This window comes from Rhinolophus sinicus, linkage group LG05, assembly GCF_036562045.2.
Source record: "Rhinolophus sinicus isolate RSC01 linkage group LG05, ASM3656204v1, whole genome shotgun sequence".
Classification (NCBI taxonomy): Eukaryota; Metazoa; Chordata; class Mammalia; order Chiroptera; family Rhinolophidae; genus Rhinolophus; species Rhinolophus sinicus.
The window spans coordinates 165,073,238-165,094,354 of NC_133755.1; the positions used below are offsets into that span (position 1 = coordinate 165,073,238).

General features: G+C 37.3%; 1 protein-coding gene across 10 annotated transcripts in view; it reads left to right on the top strand.

Moving 5' to 3' along the window:
• The window catches only part of PHACTR2 (phosphatase and actin regulator 2), a 232,808-nt gene that overhangs the window by 201,636 nt on the left and 10,055 nt on the right, over nt 1-21,117 (top strand). For 7 of the 10 annotated variants that reach the window (XM_074333669.1, XM_019744469.2, XM_019744467.2 and 4 more), the window contains 3 exons: nt 3,990-4,051; nt 6,617-6,754; nt 16,261-16,337. In XM_074333669.1, coding sequence (XP_074189770.1) covers nt 3,990-4,051; nt 6,617-6,754; nt 16,261-16,337 — 277 coding nt within the window. Of the gene's footprint in view, nt 1-3,989; nt 4,052-6,616; nt 6,755-16,260; nt 16,342-21,117 lie in introns of those variants that run through there. The other 3 variants (XM_019744464.2, XM_074333671.1, XM_019744468.2) reach the window with 1 other exon arrangement.

Here is a 21,117-nt window from a genome sequence, read left to right on the forward strand (position 1 = left end):
TCCGGTTGCTATTACTACGACAACCGAACAATGAGGACTGAACAGTCTAGGGGATGTTTTTCCTTGTAATATTTTTTTCTATTTGTGAACATAAATGGAACCCAAGAAAGGACTTAAGTGACCATCACTGTGTGTCAGTGTGCACAAGAGCCACTTTGGAGAGGGAAAAAGGGCTAGAAAAGAAAAAAATGTTTTAGCTTTCTGAAATTGGATCTAATTTCGACAACCAAACAAAACCAAAAAAGGCTCATGGCGTTTGATAATAGATTCCTGGGAAATATTTGTTGAACTAACTTGTAGCTATGCTCAAATGTGTACCATAAGCTCCTAAAACATCATTTCCTATTGGATGCCTGATGCAATACCTAGGGAAAAAGGAAGAGCAAATTCTGGGTAATTCTTTCCTTCTCCGGTGAGACAAATAGTGCTAAACCACATTGGTGTTTGGTTATTTGAGGAACTGTTTCATAGATCTAGAAATGTATCGCACATTGATCCTAAGTGCTGTGCTGGCTTTCATACCCTGTTTTCTTGGAGGTTCAGGAAAGAGTGAAACGCCAAAGTCAACTTCAGGTTTGACTTCAGCCCTTATTTACTTCCTTTTCAGTTTGTTGAAGCATGCTTTTTCTGGAAGCAAAAGACACATTTCTAGGCTGGGGAAGGCAGATAACTGGCTTACGATCTCCTGACATAATATTGTATGGCCAAGGGAAGCAGAAAACAGCACTGGTGGAGGCCATCCAGAGCTTCTGCCGAGCAGTCCCAGGGAACCGAATGGCATAGCTTATGATACTTTCTTCAGCCCTTTTTTTGCTTCTGGGTTCTTCCACATCGATTGCTGTTGTTTGTTTGTATATTTCATCACCAGTTTTTGTTCCAAAGCAATTTGATTCTCTACTTGTAGAAAAGTCTATGTGTGACATGGTATGGTTTTTTTTAAGGACACTTACTTTAACTAGGTCGTCTTTCCTCGACACATTAGGGAAATTATTCACAGCATTAAATACTTGGCAGTTCTCAAACCTCCACCCATCACTAGTTTAATACACGGGAGTCAGACGGCAGTCAATGCTAAAGCTCCTAGCTTTAACTGGAAACCACAGGACACATTGTATTTCTTAGTATTATCCCCAGTATCACAGCTTACTTGATTTCTTCCTGTTTCAGTGCAGCTAACATTTTAAAATACATGAAACATTATATTCAGCTGTGCATTTTAGAACGAGTTCCTTAAAATTGTTAAAATAGAAAGCAAGTATTGGTGCTTGAAAGGTCAACTTTTGCTTATCAGGAAAAGTGATGTATAGGGAACATTTTTTTTTTTTTTTCAGAACAGGGATAAACGATAAAGATCCTCTCATACTATTTAGTTGTGACTGTAATTCCAGCTATAGCTTCTACAGGGAAAAAATGTATTAAGCCATTGAGTTCTGCATGTATTTTTCCCCAACATTTTATTATGAAATTTTTTAACCTACAGAAAAGTTGAAAGAATTTTACAGTAAACATTCAAATATTTATATTCTACCATTAGCATCTACTTTAGCACATCTTGCTTTATCACATATCTGTTCATCCATTGATCTATCTTTTTGTGTGTGTGTTGGCAGGGAGGGGGGATTCATTTAAAAGTAGGTTTATAAATGTATTTTCATTTGTTAAAAACACCCATACAGAAACATGTAAAACAACAAAAAGAGAGGAACCCACAAATAATGTTTGGCCTTTTTTAACCCCATTTTATCTGAATTGATGATTCAAGAATGTACCACTCTCGTTGGTTGGTCTTTCAGTGCTTTTTCCCCCCTTCTTTTAGCTCATCCACAAAATGCTCTGGGCAGTGTTCTCTAGCTAGGCAGCTTTCCTGAGTGCACACCCTGTTAAACCTCATGTATTGCTTGTGTGTTTATGGCAAATGCTTCCTGTGGCTATTCTGAAATATCCGCCTCTCTCTGCTCTGAGGAGAGTTACTGAGGGCAAGATTTGTCAATGAGCCACGTCGTTTCCCTTATGAATATTCCTCCAGTCTGTTTAAACTGACCAGAAAGGTTTACATCCTACTTTATAATTAGTCCTCTAATAAATCCAACAAAAGAAGGAAACATTTAAAAAGCTCAGTGAATTTTTTAAACTAAGTTTAAGGTGTAATCTTGACTCTTCGTTAGAGATTTTACAATAATTATTAAGAGTCAGAGGAACAGTCATATTGGCTTTCCTCCAGCTTCTTTAGAAGCACAATTTCAAAAGTGGGAAATGTAAGGAAGTCAGCTCCTGATGTTAAAAAAGAATTCCTAAATGGTAAAATCCTGTTTGTTTTGCTCCCCTAACTGCAAATGGCCCTTCTTTTTTTTTAAACATCACTGGCTGTCACCTAATTGTGCAGTATGCTTATTTTAATAAGGCAAAATTATCTAATATTCCCTTCAAGAAAATGACATTTTGTGTATTTCATGAAAATTGGAGCGTTTGTTAGATTTGAGTCGTGTTAGATAGCCTTTTTTTTTTTTTTTTTTTTGGTCTTTAAAAATGTAGCATAATCACTGCATAGGAAAAGTTGACTGAAATGTTTAGAGGATTATGTTTTCCTTTTTATTAGTAATATCATCAAACTAGGGCTGACCTTGTAAAGCCCTAGTTTGAATCACGTGAACCACAAGTTTGGTGTTTGTCTGGTACGTATAATTTACAAACCATGTGCCTTATCCAATTAATATAAGGTAATTACTTGATCCTAAGGATGTATTTTAAGGATATGAAATGATACCTACCGTATTTTCATAGAAAGAAATCTGAATTATAACCAGATTTGTTTGACACTCACAAGAACTTAATGAAAGCATACTAACTAGTTATTTGTCTTGCAGGGTAATTTCAGTTTATGTTTACTCTTTGTCTAAATAATCGAAGAACATACAAACTTTTCCCTGTCCAGATAAGGAAAATTAATAGAGATTTAGCATAGATATTGTAAATATTGCATATGCTGGTATTTTATTCATGATAAAAATAATCTTAGTGGTAAGATGTCTATTTGAATTTTAAAAATAATTATCTTTTCATAGAAAAGACTTTTCTTTTCACCATTTTGGTTGAGCCTTTATAGAGATTTTTTTCCTTTAATAGACTTCATAACAGCGGTCTCTAAAAGATACTTTTTTGTAAGCATTGGTACCCAAGGACTAAAATCTGTGCTCACTTACTGAACAAATGATGAGCTACAGGAAGTAACAGAGAGACATTCATCAAATAAGTAACCATTAAAACCTGGAAGTGGTGTTTATTTATTTTAAAATTCTGTACATTTTTCTCTTAGTTCCATCTGTTGGGCAGCATTCATTTAAGTTGGCCATTAAATTGCACTACTTGGTGAAGTACTAGAGAAAAAGAAGACTTTAGAAAGTCAAAGTCACAAGAAAATAAATCATCTTCACTAACAGTATACCATAACCCTATTCAGAATATTCTGGTTTGATAGCAAAGTCCAAAGAAAAGATTACCTTCTGCTTCTGTGGAAAGCAACTCAGACATGCATCAGATGGTTCTAATTTGTTCTTTTTGATATGTCTCAGGTTTTCACATGAAGGCCAAATCCAGAAGTAAATTTTTATCTGAATTCTGTTAAACTGTGCTTATAAGCCCATGAGATGATCTGCAGCGAAAGGCTTTTGCCAGAATATGGGCACTCTTGTGGTTTTTTCAGAATAAAATAAGCAGTCAAGAAGCAAAAAGATTTACAATTAGTAAATAAACCAGTCCTATAAGGAAAAAAAAAAGTATGTATGTATACACACACACACACACACACACACACACACACATATTAATGATTGATCTTGCTGCAAACTCTTTTGACAGTTTTCTAAAGATGGTGGAATGTTTGATCAATATCTGTTAGAGTCAAATAATTATGGCCTGATCTAACTTTCTGATTATAAAATTATTTATAGTAACTGTCTTCATGCCTTCCCTCCCTCCCCATTAATAAACAGAAAAGAATGAAGAAGAAGAGCAAGAAGCAAAAATGGAACTTAAACGCAGACTCAGCAGAAAGGTGATGAGATTGTGACTATGAATGATCATGTGTGTTTTGAGATGCGCTTCATTTTTTCAGTGCCGATCAGCTCTCTACATGTAAAGCTGATACTTAGGAATAATTATTTCTTTCTGTGAGTCTACTAAGTGATCATAGACTTTAAAATCAATGTAATGCGTACAGTGTAAATTATGTTTATATTTATAATTGCATATGTGAACTTTGATGTTCACAATCGAAGTTTTAAAGTGCATTTCATGATTATGAAAATAACCTGTTTGAAAAAATTATTAAATGCAAAATTTGCCACTATTCCGTATCTGAGCTGGGTGAGTAAGTTTTTATGTGAATGTCATCATCCAGCCTGCCTACTGCAGTGCTGCGCAAATTGACAAAAGGCTTACCTCGTACAGTTGTTTCCTCCCATTTATGAAAATATAAATCTGATACCAGGGCTATCTCTTTTTTCTGCAAGTGTCAAAATAATAATAGTCTTTAGAAAAATTAAGCACTGTCAGAGTTTATGTTTCGTTATAAATCCTTGTTCAGTAATTCTTCAAGTATACCTTTCACACCCTGGATAAGGCAGGATAAGTAGAGCACGTATGACATCTGCAGTGAAGTGTGTGGCCTGACCCATATTTATCTGGGCTGGCTGGAGAGTCCACAGCAAAAGCCTTCGAAGGCAGGTAGAAGAGACATTTTGTATGTACCCATGAAAGAGTTGGAGACTGTATTTTGAGGTTTTGTTTTTGATTTTTTTTTGGGGGGGACCCTTAATTCATCCTTTTCTATCGCAAAGACCCTAAATATCAAATAATAATCAAGCTGAAAAAGGCTTTGTGAACTGAATTTTTAGAGATGGCTCTTCAAGCCTTCAGTGGCTGTTAAGTTTCCAGCTAAGCAGTAGTCCGTGCCTCATTGCTTTAGGCTGATACGCATTTATGTAGTCTTTCCTCAATCTAGTTGGGCCGTTTCAGGAGGCAACAGAGCCTGTCCTTCCTCCTGTCCCCATTTGCCCCCACTCTATGGAGCTCCCTCCCATAGGTGCAGGGCAGCCTGTAGCACTAGTAGCTACCCTGTGCCTGGAACAGTCCCCAGGGGCAAGACTGGATGGAGAAGTTCTCACCTGTGTGGCCATCAGTCACTTTCCTTTTGGCCAGTCCCCAGAGGCAAGCGTTTCTCCACCTCCTTAACCCCACCTGCCCTGGAGAGGCAGTAAGAAGCTAGCGGTATAGTTTGGACAGCAACTGAGAGCATAACGGAACCACGTAGATTATTCTTTGTCCATTGCCTACCAAGACTTTATGAAGCTAGAAGGAGCTGCAGTTGCCATATCCCAGCTCACATGGCCTCAGGGTGTAGACCCAGGCTTCAAAGAGGCGTTGAATGCCTTACATGTTACAACATTGACTTAGTTCAGCCTTTGGTTTTACTCAAGAGGAAACTGAAGCCCAGGAAAGGGTGTGTTTTTTACCACAATACATTTTTTGTGATTGTGCTTAATTTTCTCAAAAATTGAGCCTGTGCAAATGAGGAACACCTCTCAAGAGGGCCACTTAGATAATGGATAGTCTGGCTATATGCAGAGTACATAGTATATGGAGAGAAAAGATACTGAAAATGGAACCCAAGGGTAAAACAGAGGCCTGGGTCTACCTACCTGACAATACTGTGACACCCACCAACTGAGAAAGACCACAAAAGAGTGAACCTCAATAACAGAGTGGGTGATGCCTGTCAACCAGGGGCACGTGTTTCTTTGGTCTCTCAGAACCATCTCTGTCTCATTCTTTGACTTGAGAAAGGACCGAGAAAGGAAAGCAAAGACACCCAGGGCTGGGAAAATTAAACGTAACTATGAATTTGAATTTGACGAAGACGACTGGAGGAATCCACGTTACTAGAAGTACCTTAAAGGTTGCAGCTGATTTTAAGTAGTTAGGGCCCCACTAAAGTGCAGTTCTCCATCAAGTCCCCCTCCTTGTTCCTGCTCCCGCTTTCTGGCCAAGTGTAAATGTCAAATCTGGGCCTGGGTCCTTAACCTCTCGTGGAAGACTGCTGTAGGCATGCCCTTCCCTGGATCATTTTTTTGTCATACCTTTGGCCATTTCTGAATATACAGGTTTAATAAAATAGGAAATGAGATCTTTTATTGTCATTTCTAAAAGTTGCAGGGATTTTTGTCTTGATAATTCAATCCCCAAACCAGACATCCTATATCAGGCTTTCTATTGTGTCTGTGTGGCTTCACATTCCCTGCATCAGGGATGACAGGTGCCTTTATCACAACAGGCAAGTTGGGGAAAATAGCATAATACACACAGTTGCCAAAGTCTGTGACCTACCTAACAGTGATGATTTTTATAGTCTCAAAATTAGGGCACATTGCTTCCTAGATCTCATTAGAACCTCCCAAGATGCTGCTGCCTTTTCTCTTTTTTCTTTTTCTTTCTTTTTTTTTTTTAATATCTGGAAGTGACCTTATTTAACCATAACTTTGAATTTCTCTATAGAAAACTTGCCACCATGAGGCTGTATATGATTTACTGAATTCGTCCTTTTGTCCCTATTCAACTGCAGCTCAGCCTGAGACCCACAGTGGCAGAGCTCCAAGCTCGAAGGATCCTGCGGTTTAACGAATATGTGGAAGTCACCGATTCTCCCGACTACGATCGCCGGGCTGACAAGCCCTGGGCCAGGTTAACACCTGCAGACAAGGCAAGAACTCCAGTGGCTGTAGCCATGGTTTCATTTATTGTTGATTTTATTGCTTTTCTAAAAGCTCCAGTACTCACTTATCCCCACTCAGTCATTCTAGGAGGCTAGATATGACCAAATATCCAAACAAATTTTTATCTTTGATTATTTAAGCCACTTATGTGATAGATTTAGTAGTATGAATGTATAATAGTTCTTTCAACTAAGTCTCAGAAAAAAACTAGTTCTTAGTTACCATGTGACCTGCCTGCATTCAAACCTGAATATGGGGAGGTGGGTAGAGCAGGGCTTTCCCTCAGCCATGATTTAGTCTTACTCTTAGAAAATATAACTTATATCCAGTTGTTATTTTAAAGGGGTATGCTAACAATGGGAAAGGTATTGATCTATATCAAGGCCGCCACACATTTTCTGTAAACGGTCAGAGAGTAACTGTTTTAGGCTTTGTGGGCAATGGAGCCTTTGTTGCAATAGCTCAGTTCTGCCTCTGTAGTATGAAAGCAGCCATAGACAGTTTGTAAATAAATGGATAAATTTGTGTTCCAAAAAATCTTTATTTAGTAAAACAGATAGTAGGTCAGATTTGGCCTACAGGTCATGGTTTACCAACCTCTAATGTATATCATGGCTTACCGTGCAGAAAAACTGAAATATATAGAGGATTCTACCATGAGAAAGACTAATTATTTTATGAGTGCTATTGTTCCATAGCCAAAGAATTTTGCCAACCATTTGTTTTTAAATTCTTCACGTTAGGATCCCAAAAAATGATTTCTAATTTTTGTCTCTCAGCAAAATTTAGTGTTAAATAAATACATACCACACCCAGTCTTAATGCTAGAACTAGGTATTTAATTACACTCTGTGCTGGCACTTTTTAATAGGAGGCTTCATTCTGTAAAGCACCTACTATGTGTCAAGCACATATCTTTCCATTTATTTGTGTATTCTTCAGTTTCTTTCGTTAATGCCCTTTATTTTTCAGTGTACAGGTTTTTCACATCCTTTGTTAAATTTATTCTTTAGGTATATTATTCTCTTTGGTGCAATTGTAATGAGATTGTTTTCTTAATTTCTCTTTCTGATAGTTTGTTATTAGTGTTAGAAACTCAACAGATTTTTATATATTGATTTTGTATCCTACAACTTTAGTGAATTTGTTTATCAGTTCTAACAGTTTTTTAGTGGAGTCTTTAAGATTTCCTATATATAATTTCAGGTTATCTGAAAATAGTGACAGTTTTACTTCTTCCTTTCCAGTTTAGGTGACTTTTATTTCTTTTACTTGCCTACTTTCTCTGGGTAGGACTTCCAATACAGTGTTGAATAAAAGTGGTGAGAGTGGGCATTTTTATCTTGTTCCTGGTCTTAGAGGAAAAGCTTTTCACTGTTAAATATGAGGTTAGCTGTGGGTTTGTCACATATGGTCTTTATTCTGTTGCAGTACGCGCCTTCTATACCCAAATGTAGTAACTACAGATATGATCTCTTTTTCTGGGAGGTTTTTTTTTGTTGTTGTTGTTGTTTAGATTTCCATATATAAGTAAGATCATACAGCATTTGTCTTTCTCTGTCTTACTTTACTTAACACAGTGCTCTCAAGCCACTGATTGTGTGTATTTAAAAAAATTCTTCCCATACCAAAATCATACATGTATTCCCCTACACTGTTTTCTAAAATGTTTATAGTTTTGCTTTCACATTTAAGTTCTTAATTTACAGAGAATTGACACTTTTAGAAAGTATGAGATATGCCTTTAGCTTTGCTGACCATCTCTAGTATATGTTTGTTTTCTGTGTTGTTATTTGCTCTTTTATCTTCTTCCTTCCAATTTTTGAAACTTTATTTGGCTTTTCTTTTCTAATGTAAGATGGACTGTCTAGATCATTAACTTTCATTTTTTTCTTATTTTCTGATGTAAGCACTGAAGGCCTCAATGACCCTGTATGTCAGTTGTTCTCAATGTTGGCTACACATTGCAATCACCAGAGGAGGTTTAAAAATGCTGATACCTGGGTCTCACCTCCACAAAGATCCTGATTTAATTGGTTTGGGGTATGACCTTTATGCATTGGAATTTTTATTGTATGTGGTCAGTAATTATAAATGTCCCATATATCCTTGAAAACAATGTGTGTTCTACAGTTTTGGGGTATGGTATTCTAAATATGCTGAAAGATCAAACTTGTAAGTCTCACTCAGATTTCTGTATCCTTACTCGTTTATTGGGGTTTTTTTGGTGCGCGGGAGGTTTGTTTTTGGGGGCTTTTTTGTTGTTGTTATTTGTTAGTTTGTTTGTTGTTGTTTTTTTGTCTGTTGCTTGATCTGTCAGGTACCAAGAGAGATATTTTAAATCACCCACTACATTTATGGGGTTTTTTTTTCCTTCTTATAATTTTGATTCATATATTCTGAGGTTGTGTCAATAGATGTATAGACGTTTAGAATAATTACATGTTCCTGATGAAACCTTTATTATGAGACTCCATTTCAGGAAATGCTTTGGTTGTAAAGCCTGCTTTATCTGATATTATTTTAAAACTAGGTTATCAAGATGAGTTATTTTAAACCACCTTAGTACTTTGACTCAGGGTATAAACCCATTTGAGGGCTGACTTATGGATTCAAATTCTCATGGTAAATTTCATCCTCTCTCCTTCACCCCCTAAGTACCAACATGCATTCTTTTTTTCTATACTTCGGGAGTCAGAAATTCTAGTTCACCCTTACAGTGAGGATACACCATGTGAGCCCCACGTTATGGCAGGAGGATCATTTATTAGACTTCCCACCTTGGACATGTTTTGTCCCTGGTCTTCAGTATCTCACCAGGCTATGAAAATGACTGCTTGAAGTCAACAGGTTAACACAACAAATGCCCTCAAGGTCAAAGCTAATTTCAGTGCTCTGCTTATCTTATTTCTCTGGGCTTCATCTTCATTTGTTTTTCTTTTTGTCAAAGTATCTTTTCTCTTTTTACCAGCTGATCAGTACATTTAAGATAATTTTTAAATGTTAAGCTCAACATTTTAGTTATTTTTCAATAGAAGGACTACTCAGGGCACCTGGTGTACCATTTTGCAAGTAATATTAGCTTGGTGCAAAAGTAATTGCGGTTTTTGCAATTATTTTTAAATTTTTAAACCGCAATTACTTTTGCACCCACCAAATAGTATACGCCTTTATGCCAGTTTTCTTCCATCTTCCCTTCCTTTTAGTTGTATGTAGACTTTTAGTCACACGCCTTTCACTTAGTGACTCCTCATTTACCCTACTCCAGTCACCATTCCTGTGCAGTGAACCATTCCAAAACTAGTGGCTGAAATCAACAACTATTTTGTTATGCCTTACTGATTTTGTAGGTTGGGGATTTAGTCAGGGCACAGCGAGGCGATTCTTCTGCTTGTCATGATGTTGATGGAGGTCGCTCAGTGTTACTCAGCTGACAAATTGGCTGTTCTGGCGTGTCTGAGATGACTTCACATGTCCGGTGTCTTGGTGAAGGTGGCTCAGAGGCTGGACTTAGCTTGGGCTAGCCACCAAAGCACCTATATGTGGCCTCTTCAGCACAGTGGCGTCCGAGTTATCAGACTTCTTACATGGTGACTGGCTTTCCCCAGACAAGTGTCCCAAGAGAGCCAGTAAGAGATGCATGGCATTTTTTGACCTAGCCAGAGAAGGTGCCGAACCTCACTTCCACCACATTCTGTTAGTTACAGGCAGGTCATAAGGTCAGCCCAATACCAGGGGAGGGGAATTATTTTCTACTTTTGATGGTGCATGGCAAGGTTATGTTTTGAGCTAGAGGTATTATTGCAGCCATCTTTGGAAAATACAATTTGCCACACCAACCATTCTCAGCTCTCTTGTTACTTCAGAAAGGCCGGTAGGGGTGGCCAGGTAAATGAGTAAAAATCACAGCAGGTACAAAGTATGCAAGCAGTGAGAGTCTAAACCACCCTCAGGTGGAAACTTAATTTTCCCTACCCCATACCTAGTCCTTCCTGACTCTTGTTTGTTGTTGGCAGGTAAAGCTTGTCCATCTCTAGCTATAACAGAGGATTTTTCTTTTGAATTTTGAATTTTATGTGGAAACAAAAATAGATTCTTGTGCTGGATTTCTAGGCTACAGAGGAGCTGTGTGTGGTCAGATTTTCTTCTGCAGGCTTAGTGTCTGTTCACAAGTACTTGAAAGGCATACGACTTTCGTCATCTTCCCTGCAGGTCAAACCTGAGCCCCAGAACACAGACAGCGTCTTTCCTACTCAAATATGAGTCTCGTTCTCTCCCTCCAACATTGTCTCCTTTCTCCTGAGACTTTTTAAGGTCTAAAGAACAGCATTTTTAGAACTGGATTGGTTTTGTGGTATTTTTTTTTCCTTTGACGAAAAATAAGAATAATTTCTTATAGATTGAAAAAATGTGTACTTTTTAAGATAGAAAATAGAAAAAAATGCAACAATTTAAAATGCTGTTAATATATAATTGTACATACACAAGTGACACGGGTTCATTGGCAAAAATCAGAATATTCAAGAATACAAAAAGAAAATAAGAATTATAATGTATATCAATGCATGGTATTTTTAAGACTTTCTAAAAACATTGTTTTCTCCCTAACAGTGAAAAAATAGTTTCCTCTAGATGTTAAAAGATGAGTATAATGAAATATTGCTCGTTGCCCATAGATACTAAAACTATTAATGGTCTTAATGTATATTTTATTTTAGAATTAAAATAACATATGCTAATTATTATAAGAAGTATTCTGGGTTTCTGTTTCTTTTTACCTTAAAATAAAGCGTTTTGTAATTATATTGATCATATTCAAACTTTGTGATGTATTTTATTAAGTTAATTGGTATAAAAATCTGCAATTTAGCTTTCATGTTAAAAGGTTTTATTTTTTTAACTTTTGAACTATATATCCCCCCAAAAAAACTATTAAAAGTAAATATTTCCACCTCTGCTTAGTAGTATTTTCTTAGCCCCACTAAGATACCACGTTGCCTTTTAAAAAGTCTTTTGAACTTCAATCATAGAGAAAAGGATCAGTAGCCGATAAGTCAATAGCCAATCAGTGCCCATTCTATGAAAACACGGTCCTGGGTGCTGTGAGGAATCTCACAGATCTGATAGTCTTGTTAAACTGCCCAAATTGGGAAAGAGACATGGTGGTAAAAATGTCTTGTTCATTGTGAATTTGATTGAGCTTAATTAACCTTTAAAATACAGTTTTCAATTTTAGAAACAGATATACATACAATAAGGTATAGATGCCCTATATCTATATCTGTGCTGAAGTAGAGAAAGATCCCTACATTGACAGGTGGAGTTAGAGAAGGCCATCAACTTGGCCTGAAGACTGAGACTCGCACTGCCATCTCTCTGGGGTAGGCTATGGAAGCTCCATGATAGAGAGGGGAGGATAGGCTTTGGAATAGTTACATATGGGTTTGACTCCAGACTTGGCCACTGGGTAATTATTTGATATTGGCCAAGTCATTTAACCTGAGTTTCCACACTAATAAAGTAGAGCCAATTATATCTATCTTGAGAATAAGGTGGAATATCTGTCAAGTTCCAGCTCATCAATAAATGGTAGCTCTTACCAGTATGACACTCATGGTCAGGATTGATAATCTAAACTTTGTTGCCCATTGGTGACATTCTCACTATTCATTGAAGCCTCAGTTTACAATCCAGTCTAAAATTATCCAGTAAAAGAGAATCCAGAATTTTGAGATGCTACTTGGAGTTGTCCAACAGGTTACTCAGTAATCATTTATTAAAACCCTTATAATACATTAAGTATTATCTTAGATACAGTGGCCATAAAGATGAATAGAACATATTATTCTCCCAGGAACGCCTGTCTACACAGGTCCCAGAAAAGACTGAGGTTTTAATTCTATATGAAGATATTCTTTGGCCTGTTCATGGTTGCCCTGGCAGCAGGAGAATACACTTACCTACCCATGTCGTTGAGCTGGAGTAGTCAAGGATCCCCTCTGTTTTCCATCACATTTTTATCCAAAAAATAAACAATGACATCAAAATGATGGAAATTCTAATTAATCTTACCTTCACAGTTCATGTTATTTGAGAAGGCAGCAGGGCCCATATTTTAAACAAATCACCTGTTGCGTCTGGCCAGGGTAACCCCTGAGCTGAGTGGCAGGGATTAAGCAGACTTTCCATCACCACTCATCACTAGTCAATTTTAAACTTACTTTCAGTCATTTTTGTTTCCTTTTCCCTCTCTATAATTCTCATGGTACCAAAAAATACTACATATTTGGTTTCAGTGCTACCTCCTGGGTGCTTGTTTTGTTTCAATCTTAGAAATACCTAGTTTCGGCTCTGTTACTTCCCATTGTTCCAACCCAATGCACTAGGGCTCCAATCCCTCTACATCAACCTACCTTTCTATCCCACATCTTTCAACAAAATCAGTCCCATTTACAGTTACGTGAAGAGTTATTAGGCCTAAAATCTGGTCTTCTTTATAAAGGAGAGAGTTAAGATGATTGTACATGTTTGTCACTAACATAAAGGGTCTTATTTACTTTTTTTTCTTCTCATAACACTCTCAGAAAACCTTCTCCGTAGATAGTAAGAGGAAGTAACTTTTGGAATGTTAAGTGTGGTCATTCTTCAGTTAATTTTTTAAATGAGTATTGTATTTCTATAATTGCCTGTATTTACATCTTGCTGATACATTTCTTCAAGCAACTAGTTCTATAATTTCACAACCCATTCATTGCCTGTAACTGACTCATCGTTTCTCATTACAAACCAGCACACACAACATGGAGATCTGAGGTATTTATCTGGATGACTTAGGCTCTGAAGCTCATTTTACTGGAAAGAGTGGAGGTCTTGAAGTAAGAAGGCCTATTCATGAGCCCCATCTTTGTCCCTTAATGTCCATTTGATATCTAGCAGGTCATTCAGTCTCCATATTATCATATGTAAGATGAAAGTCTTAGAATAGTGTTCGGGTTATCAACTGCTTTGTAACAAACCACCCCAAAGCTTTAGTGACTTAAGACAACCATCTTATTTTGCTCACAATTTTGTGAGTTAGGAATTCGGGAAGGGCTCAGCTTGGCGGTTTATTTCTGATCCATATGGCATAGTAAGATGGTGCCTGGGTTTAGAGAATCTACTTCCATAATGGCTACTTCACTAACATGTCTTTACCTTGTTGCTCCTTGGCCTCTCTCTGTACCCACTTGGCATCTCATCCTCCAGCACCTCTGCTTGTACCTTGGGTCTCTCAAGAGTGTGGTTTCCTATGAAGGTAGGCACATATTTTACATGGCAGCTTGCTTCAAGGAGAAGGAAGCAAAAGATGCTAGCCCAGTTAACAGCTGCATTCGGGACTGGCACAGCCTCACTTCCGCTGGGTTCTGTTGTTCAAAGCAGTCACAGGACTCACCCAGATCCACGGTTGGAAAGATAGACTCCATCTCTTGACAAGGGAATGGCAAGGTTACATTGCAGATGAGCATGTAGGATACGCCCATAAATATTGAACTGGTTCTCTTGGAAAAAGTGTATGTATATGTACATGGTCATTAAGTGAATTGTAAATGTCACTAATATAATGGATGTGTAGCATACATTCAGAAATAAACGATACAGTACTTTTTTTGTAGATTCCATATCCCAATTAATTCTCAAAGAATGCTTTCATTGATTTTGGCCAGACTCTTAGATCGGCAGCCAACCTACTGTTGAGAATAAGGACTTTGCCTTATTTGTCTTTGAGTCTCCTTCAGTGACATTTTCTGCTTGCACATAGTAGACTCTATAAATAAAAATGAAAGAGTTGTTAGTCACAGTCACAAGCTTAAATTTAACTCATTTTTTGAAAGCCTCACAATAATGACATTTTATTGAATACTTACAGTGTCCAGTGTACAAAGCACTTTCAAATATGCTCTTAATTGAGTCTCATAATATTGTAAGGATTTTCATGCCCATTTTCCAGATGGGAAAACAGGTAACTCACTGAGGGTCACACTGCTGGTGAAGGCATAGGTGAAGACTAGCATCTATGACTTCTGACTCCGAGTGGACTACTTTCCACTTTCTCTACCGAAACCTTTCATTCAGAGGAGAATTTAAAATGAACATAGAGACAGGATTCTCTGCCACAATCCATATTAAAATACCTCCTTTCAAAGAAGACTTCTTGATAAATGTCACTGGGCCATTCGTATAGAGCATCTTTACTATTTCAGCTCCTGGTACTAGCTACCAATTTTTACAGTGACTAAAACAATGCGTATCCTCTCTGTTGATCGCACATGTGTGCCAATATGTATACTTTTATCACAGGGGACTCAGGCCAAAACATCTATCTTTCTGCTTGCTTCATCTCTTCCAAAAATCAATAGCAAGAATTATTGCCACAGTTTGCAGCCACAGGCTCCCCATAGAAACTACCAGAGCTGAGGAATATATTTGAGGAGACGAGGCAATCTGTGACAACAGGATGGATTTAAATATAACATTGAAAGGGGTGTTGAGAGAAAAGCTTGTATATTGCAGAGTGACAGCTAGTAATGGGAGAAAGCCAGAGAGAGGCCTCAGGGCTTCCCTCTGTCTTTTCCCTTTTGTAATATTAATCATTTTCCCTCCACAAAGCAGATTTTCTTATCTCTCAGTGAAGTAATTCTCTGTGGTTTGTAATGGCATTCTGTGTTTTGGCTGAAGAGTCCATTTTTCAAAGAGATTATGGAGCTGTTTTAATTAGTATTTTTAAATTTACACGAGGAAACTATTCTTCGTAGAAAAATTAGGAAATAAAGATAAGCACAAAGTTGAAATCAAAACCATCTGTGATCCAGCCATTACTGTCAATAGACAACTAATGTGAACATTTTGATGAGTATCTCAGCTTTTCAACCTGATGGACATAAGTGTCTCTTCAAACCCCAACACTTACATGGCGTGAATTATATGTTTGGCAAATAGAATAGTAATAACATTCTATTTGATATTTTCTTTGAGTGGCTTTAAGAGCTTTGCTAGTATTTTTTATTCTAATTGTCTTTAGTTTCAGTATTAAAGAATGAATAACAACTGCCTTCTCAGTAGCTCTGTGGCAGCTAGTCAGAGCTATGTAGTGCCATGGGTGGTGTTAAATGCAGAACTTTAACAGGAAAATGATATCGTTTCCCAGAAAATTTCATGACCTGCACTATCGTTGTGGTCATTGTGGGGGGGGGGGGAGGTCGTGACTCATCAGACCCCAGGATAAGTTTAACAAAGTCCCCTCTCCACCTTGTCAATGATACTTGAAGGAAATCTATCCTGGTTTTAGTTTGGGTATAGCATGATACTACATTTATCATACCTTTACCTGACAGAATTTAGGAATCCCTTTTTCCAAGACGTTTCTTGAAAGAAGGTCTGCTTCACTGATGCGGAATATGCCCAGGAAATATGTGACCTAAGTAACAATTCTGTTTATCTAATTTTTCCTATTTAGGCAGCAATAAGGAAAGAACTAAATGAGTTTAAAAGCACAGAAATGGAAGTTCATGAAGAGAGTCGACAGTTTACAAGGTAGGTACACAAAATGCAGTTTAGCATATTAAAAATGATTGTCTTGGCGTAGACTTAACCCCTGGTCGTTCACAGAATGTAAAAGAATTTATGAGACTCTACAAGAATGAGAAAAGATTTATTGAAAATCAAAAATAGAGAGACAGAGAGAGAGTTCTGGCAAAGGGAAGTTTTGCCAGGGCAGAGCCCAATAGGGACAGCTGTGGAGACAGAGTGGTAAGAGAGATACTGGCAGAAGTTTGCCAGGGCAGAGTATGATGGAGACAGCTGCACCGATGGGAAGGAGTGCTGGGGTTTTATATTTTTCTATGCAGGATGTATGTAGGGTGCTTGTCAGCTTGCTGTGGCGGGGAGGGGTTGTGCTGCCATTATAATTGTCTTCTCCTGGGAACTGTCCTGTTCTCATCTGTAATGGATGTTAGCTTGCAGGGAGTTGCTGTTGCGATTGGAGACTATTCTGTTCCTACCTATGACGGATGTAAGGTGATTGTCAGCCTTGTCAGCTTGCAGGTAGAGTGCTAGCCGGGGGATTCAGAGCCAAGTGGTTAATGTGTAGCTCATTCCTGTTAGCCCACAAGCTCACTCCTGTTATCTCTTTGCCTGTCCCGTCCTGCCAGCTCACAAACCCACTCCTATTAACTTTTTACTTGTCTCATCAGTGATTAAGATGGTAAATTTTATGTTATGTGTATTTTACCACAATTAAAGGTTTTTTAAAAGTATACGGTTTAGAACAGACAACAGTATGGTGGTTATGGGGGGGAATGGGACGGGGGAAGGATAAAGAGGGTAAAGGGGGTCACATATATGGTGATGGAATGAGACTAGACTTTGGGTGGTGAGCACACAATGCAATATACAGATGATGTATTATCAGATTGTACACTTATAACTTACATAATAGTTATTAACTAATGTCACCCCAATAAATGTAATTTAATAAAATGCACTTTACCATAACACCATCTAATGAACACTGAATCATTCTAAAGGGTGCTGTTCTCGTTTCTTTACTTAGTTTTATTTTCTAGGCCAGAAGACAAGTTCCAGCATCATTTATTCTCCACTTGAAGAGACTTAGTTGAAGTTTTATGCCCAGAACAGATGGTGAGAGCCAATGTGGGCACATATGTGTCTGCTTTGAGCTCACAGTAGTTATAACTTAAGATAGAATCTCAATTTTCCAAAGACATAACTTAGAAAAGGAATCCAATTTTTCCTGGTGCCACAAATCATTATAGTCCTCCCATGTTGCCTCCCAGCACGATTTAGTTTCAGGGGCTGCTAAAACCGGAAGAGCCCTGAGTGATTATATAGTCTGAGCCCCACACTTCATAGGTGTGCTGTGTATTTCTCACGGGTTCACGTGCTTTGCCTTTCTATAACAGGTGTGTTCCTAGAAATTTTCAGGCCAAGCAAATCTTTAAAAATTGAGTTGTTAAAAAGCATACCAGGACAGAGGATTACATAAAGAAGACCATGGTAGGTCTTTATGGAAAACAAATACTGATCTCCTAGACTGGAAACAGCCTCTGTAAAGGCTGTACATCATGATGCTACCTTTTCAGCAGTGGTTCCTGTTCCTGGTGGTGTTCCATACTGGGGACCATGTCAGATGATAAAAGAAGCAGTAGCATAACTTCCTGACTTAATAGCAAACCTCTTCCCTGAAATGCATGGGGCTTGCATTGCTCCATACCTATTGCTCCTATAATAATACTACTTGATCTGCACAAGAAACTCACCATTCTCCTAGAGATATTTCTTATTTGTTTCCTCCTGTATCGTGTTTATTTGTAAATGCATGTAGTACTTTCAGACATCCTAAATGTATAGATTTGTGTTTGTTTGAAGGCTTCATAATCTCTTGGACCCATCATCACATGCCCATATCAAGCCGGACCTATTTGTCCACTCTTTTTTTCCCTTCCACTTCCGGGGTCAGGAAAAGTTCATACTAATATCTGACACCTGTGGTCACACTTCTCTAGTAAAGCTGATCATAATAAGGTGGCTAGATATTTATGGTGACATCGAGCTGGCTGGGCCCTCCGGGCAACTAGCAAGATGGCATGTGTTTGTGTCATTGAATCCTGAACCCTGAGATGCACCCAACCCAGGATTTGTCATTCAGGATAGTTTTACTGCTGAGTAACTTTCCTAGAAATCGTAGTATCTGGTTACCTCACTTGATAGCATTATATGAAGACTAAATTATAATAAAAAATAATCAAAATTTTAAAATGCCTTTGTGGAAGTAAGTCCTCATTCTATGAGAAATAAACATTTATACTGAAAGAGGTTCTTTTCTGTTGTACACTATGTATGAACAAGCAAAAAGAAAATAGGATGCAGGGAGAAGAAAAGTTCATTTCTTTTTTATATATGTATTTTTAAGTGTACAAATAATATAGTCTAATAAAGCATTCAAACAGTACAAAAATCTATCAAATAGTAGTGAAAATTCCCTTCACTTCTTTCCCCAACTTCATTCCCATTCTCACCAGTAACCACTGGTAAAAGGTCATTGTAGGTCCTTCTAGACATTTTTTCTGTGCATTTACAAACGTGTGTGTGTGTGTGTGTGATATGTATGCATTTATGTACACCTTCTTAGTCACACACAAAACAACATCTAGAAAATATTTCCATATTAGTATGTCTCATTCATTTAAATGACTCTATAGCATTTCATAGGTAATATACCATACGTTACTGAACAATTATTCTATTGATAGGTGTTTATGGAATTTTCAGTTTTTCATTAGTAAGACAATGCTACCTTGACTTGCTTTATAAATGTATCTTTGTGCACACACAGGAATATTTTTATAGTAATCCCATAAGTGGATTTGCTAGGTCACTGGATATATATTTTTTTACATTTTGAAAGATAACATTCTGTCACCTAGAGTTTACTAGCATGGCTGGTCTACTCACTCTCATAATAATTGGGGTGATGTTGGTGGTGAGGCATCTGTATTCTGAAGAATGAACGTTAATAGTTTATTTCTCTAAGGTTGGGCATCTTAACATACCTTTATTGACCATTTCTTTTTTATTTGCCCTGACTAATTTTCTTTTGAGTTGTTTGTCCTTTTCATAAAAACTCAGATATTATGGCTATCGGCCCTTTGTTGCATGTCATGATACTTTATTCCAACCTACTGGTAACATTTTAGCTTTTTAATGGTCTTTTGTATAAGTGTTTGCATATTCAAATTTGTCTGTATTGTTATTTTTTACTTCATTGTTTTTTGTTTTGTGGAGGAAGGCCAAGATTATGAAAGTATTCTTCAATTATATATATACTTTTTTTTACACTTAGATATTTCATCCATTCGGCATTTATTTGTGGGTGTGATTCACGAGAGTAAACTAATTTTACTTTGTTCTAAACCAATAGTCAATTGTCCCAATGCCACTTATTTCCCTCTTGATGTAAGATTCTTCCTTCAATATACACATACGTCAGTTTTCAGATTCTTTTCTGTGCTCAGACAAGCTATTGTCTGTTCCTTGCATTTGTCACACTGCTTAATAAGAATAGGTTTGTAGCATATTTTTATATCTAATAGGGTATTTTCTCACCTTCAAAAAATCTATTGGCTATTTCTCTGTATTTACTCATCTATAGAAATTTAGAGTATGCGTCTTATGTTCCATAAAGTCTATTGATACCTTCATTGTTTAAGTAAATATTAAGAGATGCAAACAGCGATGAGCCGCATTTCAAAACAAAATTACAGACTTTTTTTCTGTAGCAGTTGATATCAACGGTAAGCTTTAAAAGTTTTCCAAAAAACACATTGATTAACACTCTTCAAAATGTCTTTCCAGATATGGAAAAATTAAATATTCATATCACCCAGATAAATATGCCTTGCTTAAGTTTTCTTAAAAACTTGGCAGTAAAGCAAATGTCTACTGCTATTTTTCCATTGATTTACATTACATCATTAAACTTGCATTTCAATACAGAAATATTTTGGCTCTGAGACTTAATAAAAATCATGCTTATGATTTTCAAATTGTTTTCAGTATTTCTTTTAAGAAGAAAAGGTTTTGGTAAACACTGCTGTGTCTAATCAAAATAATACAAAAATATGATGATGTTTTACATTTAGAAAATTGCTCATGTAAAACATAGTGGTGCTCTTAGCACCAGCCACCCTTGGAGGAAATAAACACGCTGTGGATCATTATCTGCCTCTTTAAATGCAACCAAGATAATAGAGCAGCTCACTTCTTAGCTCTTCTTATTAGCGCCAGACATTATCTTTTATATTAAGTAAGCCTTCCCTTTAAAACCTCAATCTGTTAACTCCCAGGGGATTTAGGGTGGTTCACACGGTTGAGGCAGCCCTGCTCCCTCTGCCTAGGTACCGCTTTATCCAGAGATAATTTCCCACACAGTGATGTATCAGTCAACACCGGAAGGATCCATTCCCATTTACTCGTATAGCTTCCGTTGCTTCTGTATCTCTGGGGAGAGACACAAAAAACAGATAATATCGGTTGCCTCTGGAGAGGGGAATTGGGTGACTAGGGACAGACATGGGAGGGATTCTTTTCACTATTCACCCTTTGAACCTTTTGAATTTTTGAAACATAGGAATTTACTACCTTGTCAAACATAAACATTTAACAGAAAAAATAAAGGATCTATTCCCTACTCTTTCTATAAAGGAGAATTTCATCATGCTGGCTTTTCTTGAATTATGTACTGGCACTAATATTAATTGTGATATTCTTGCTATTGGTGTACCAAGAAGTCACC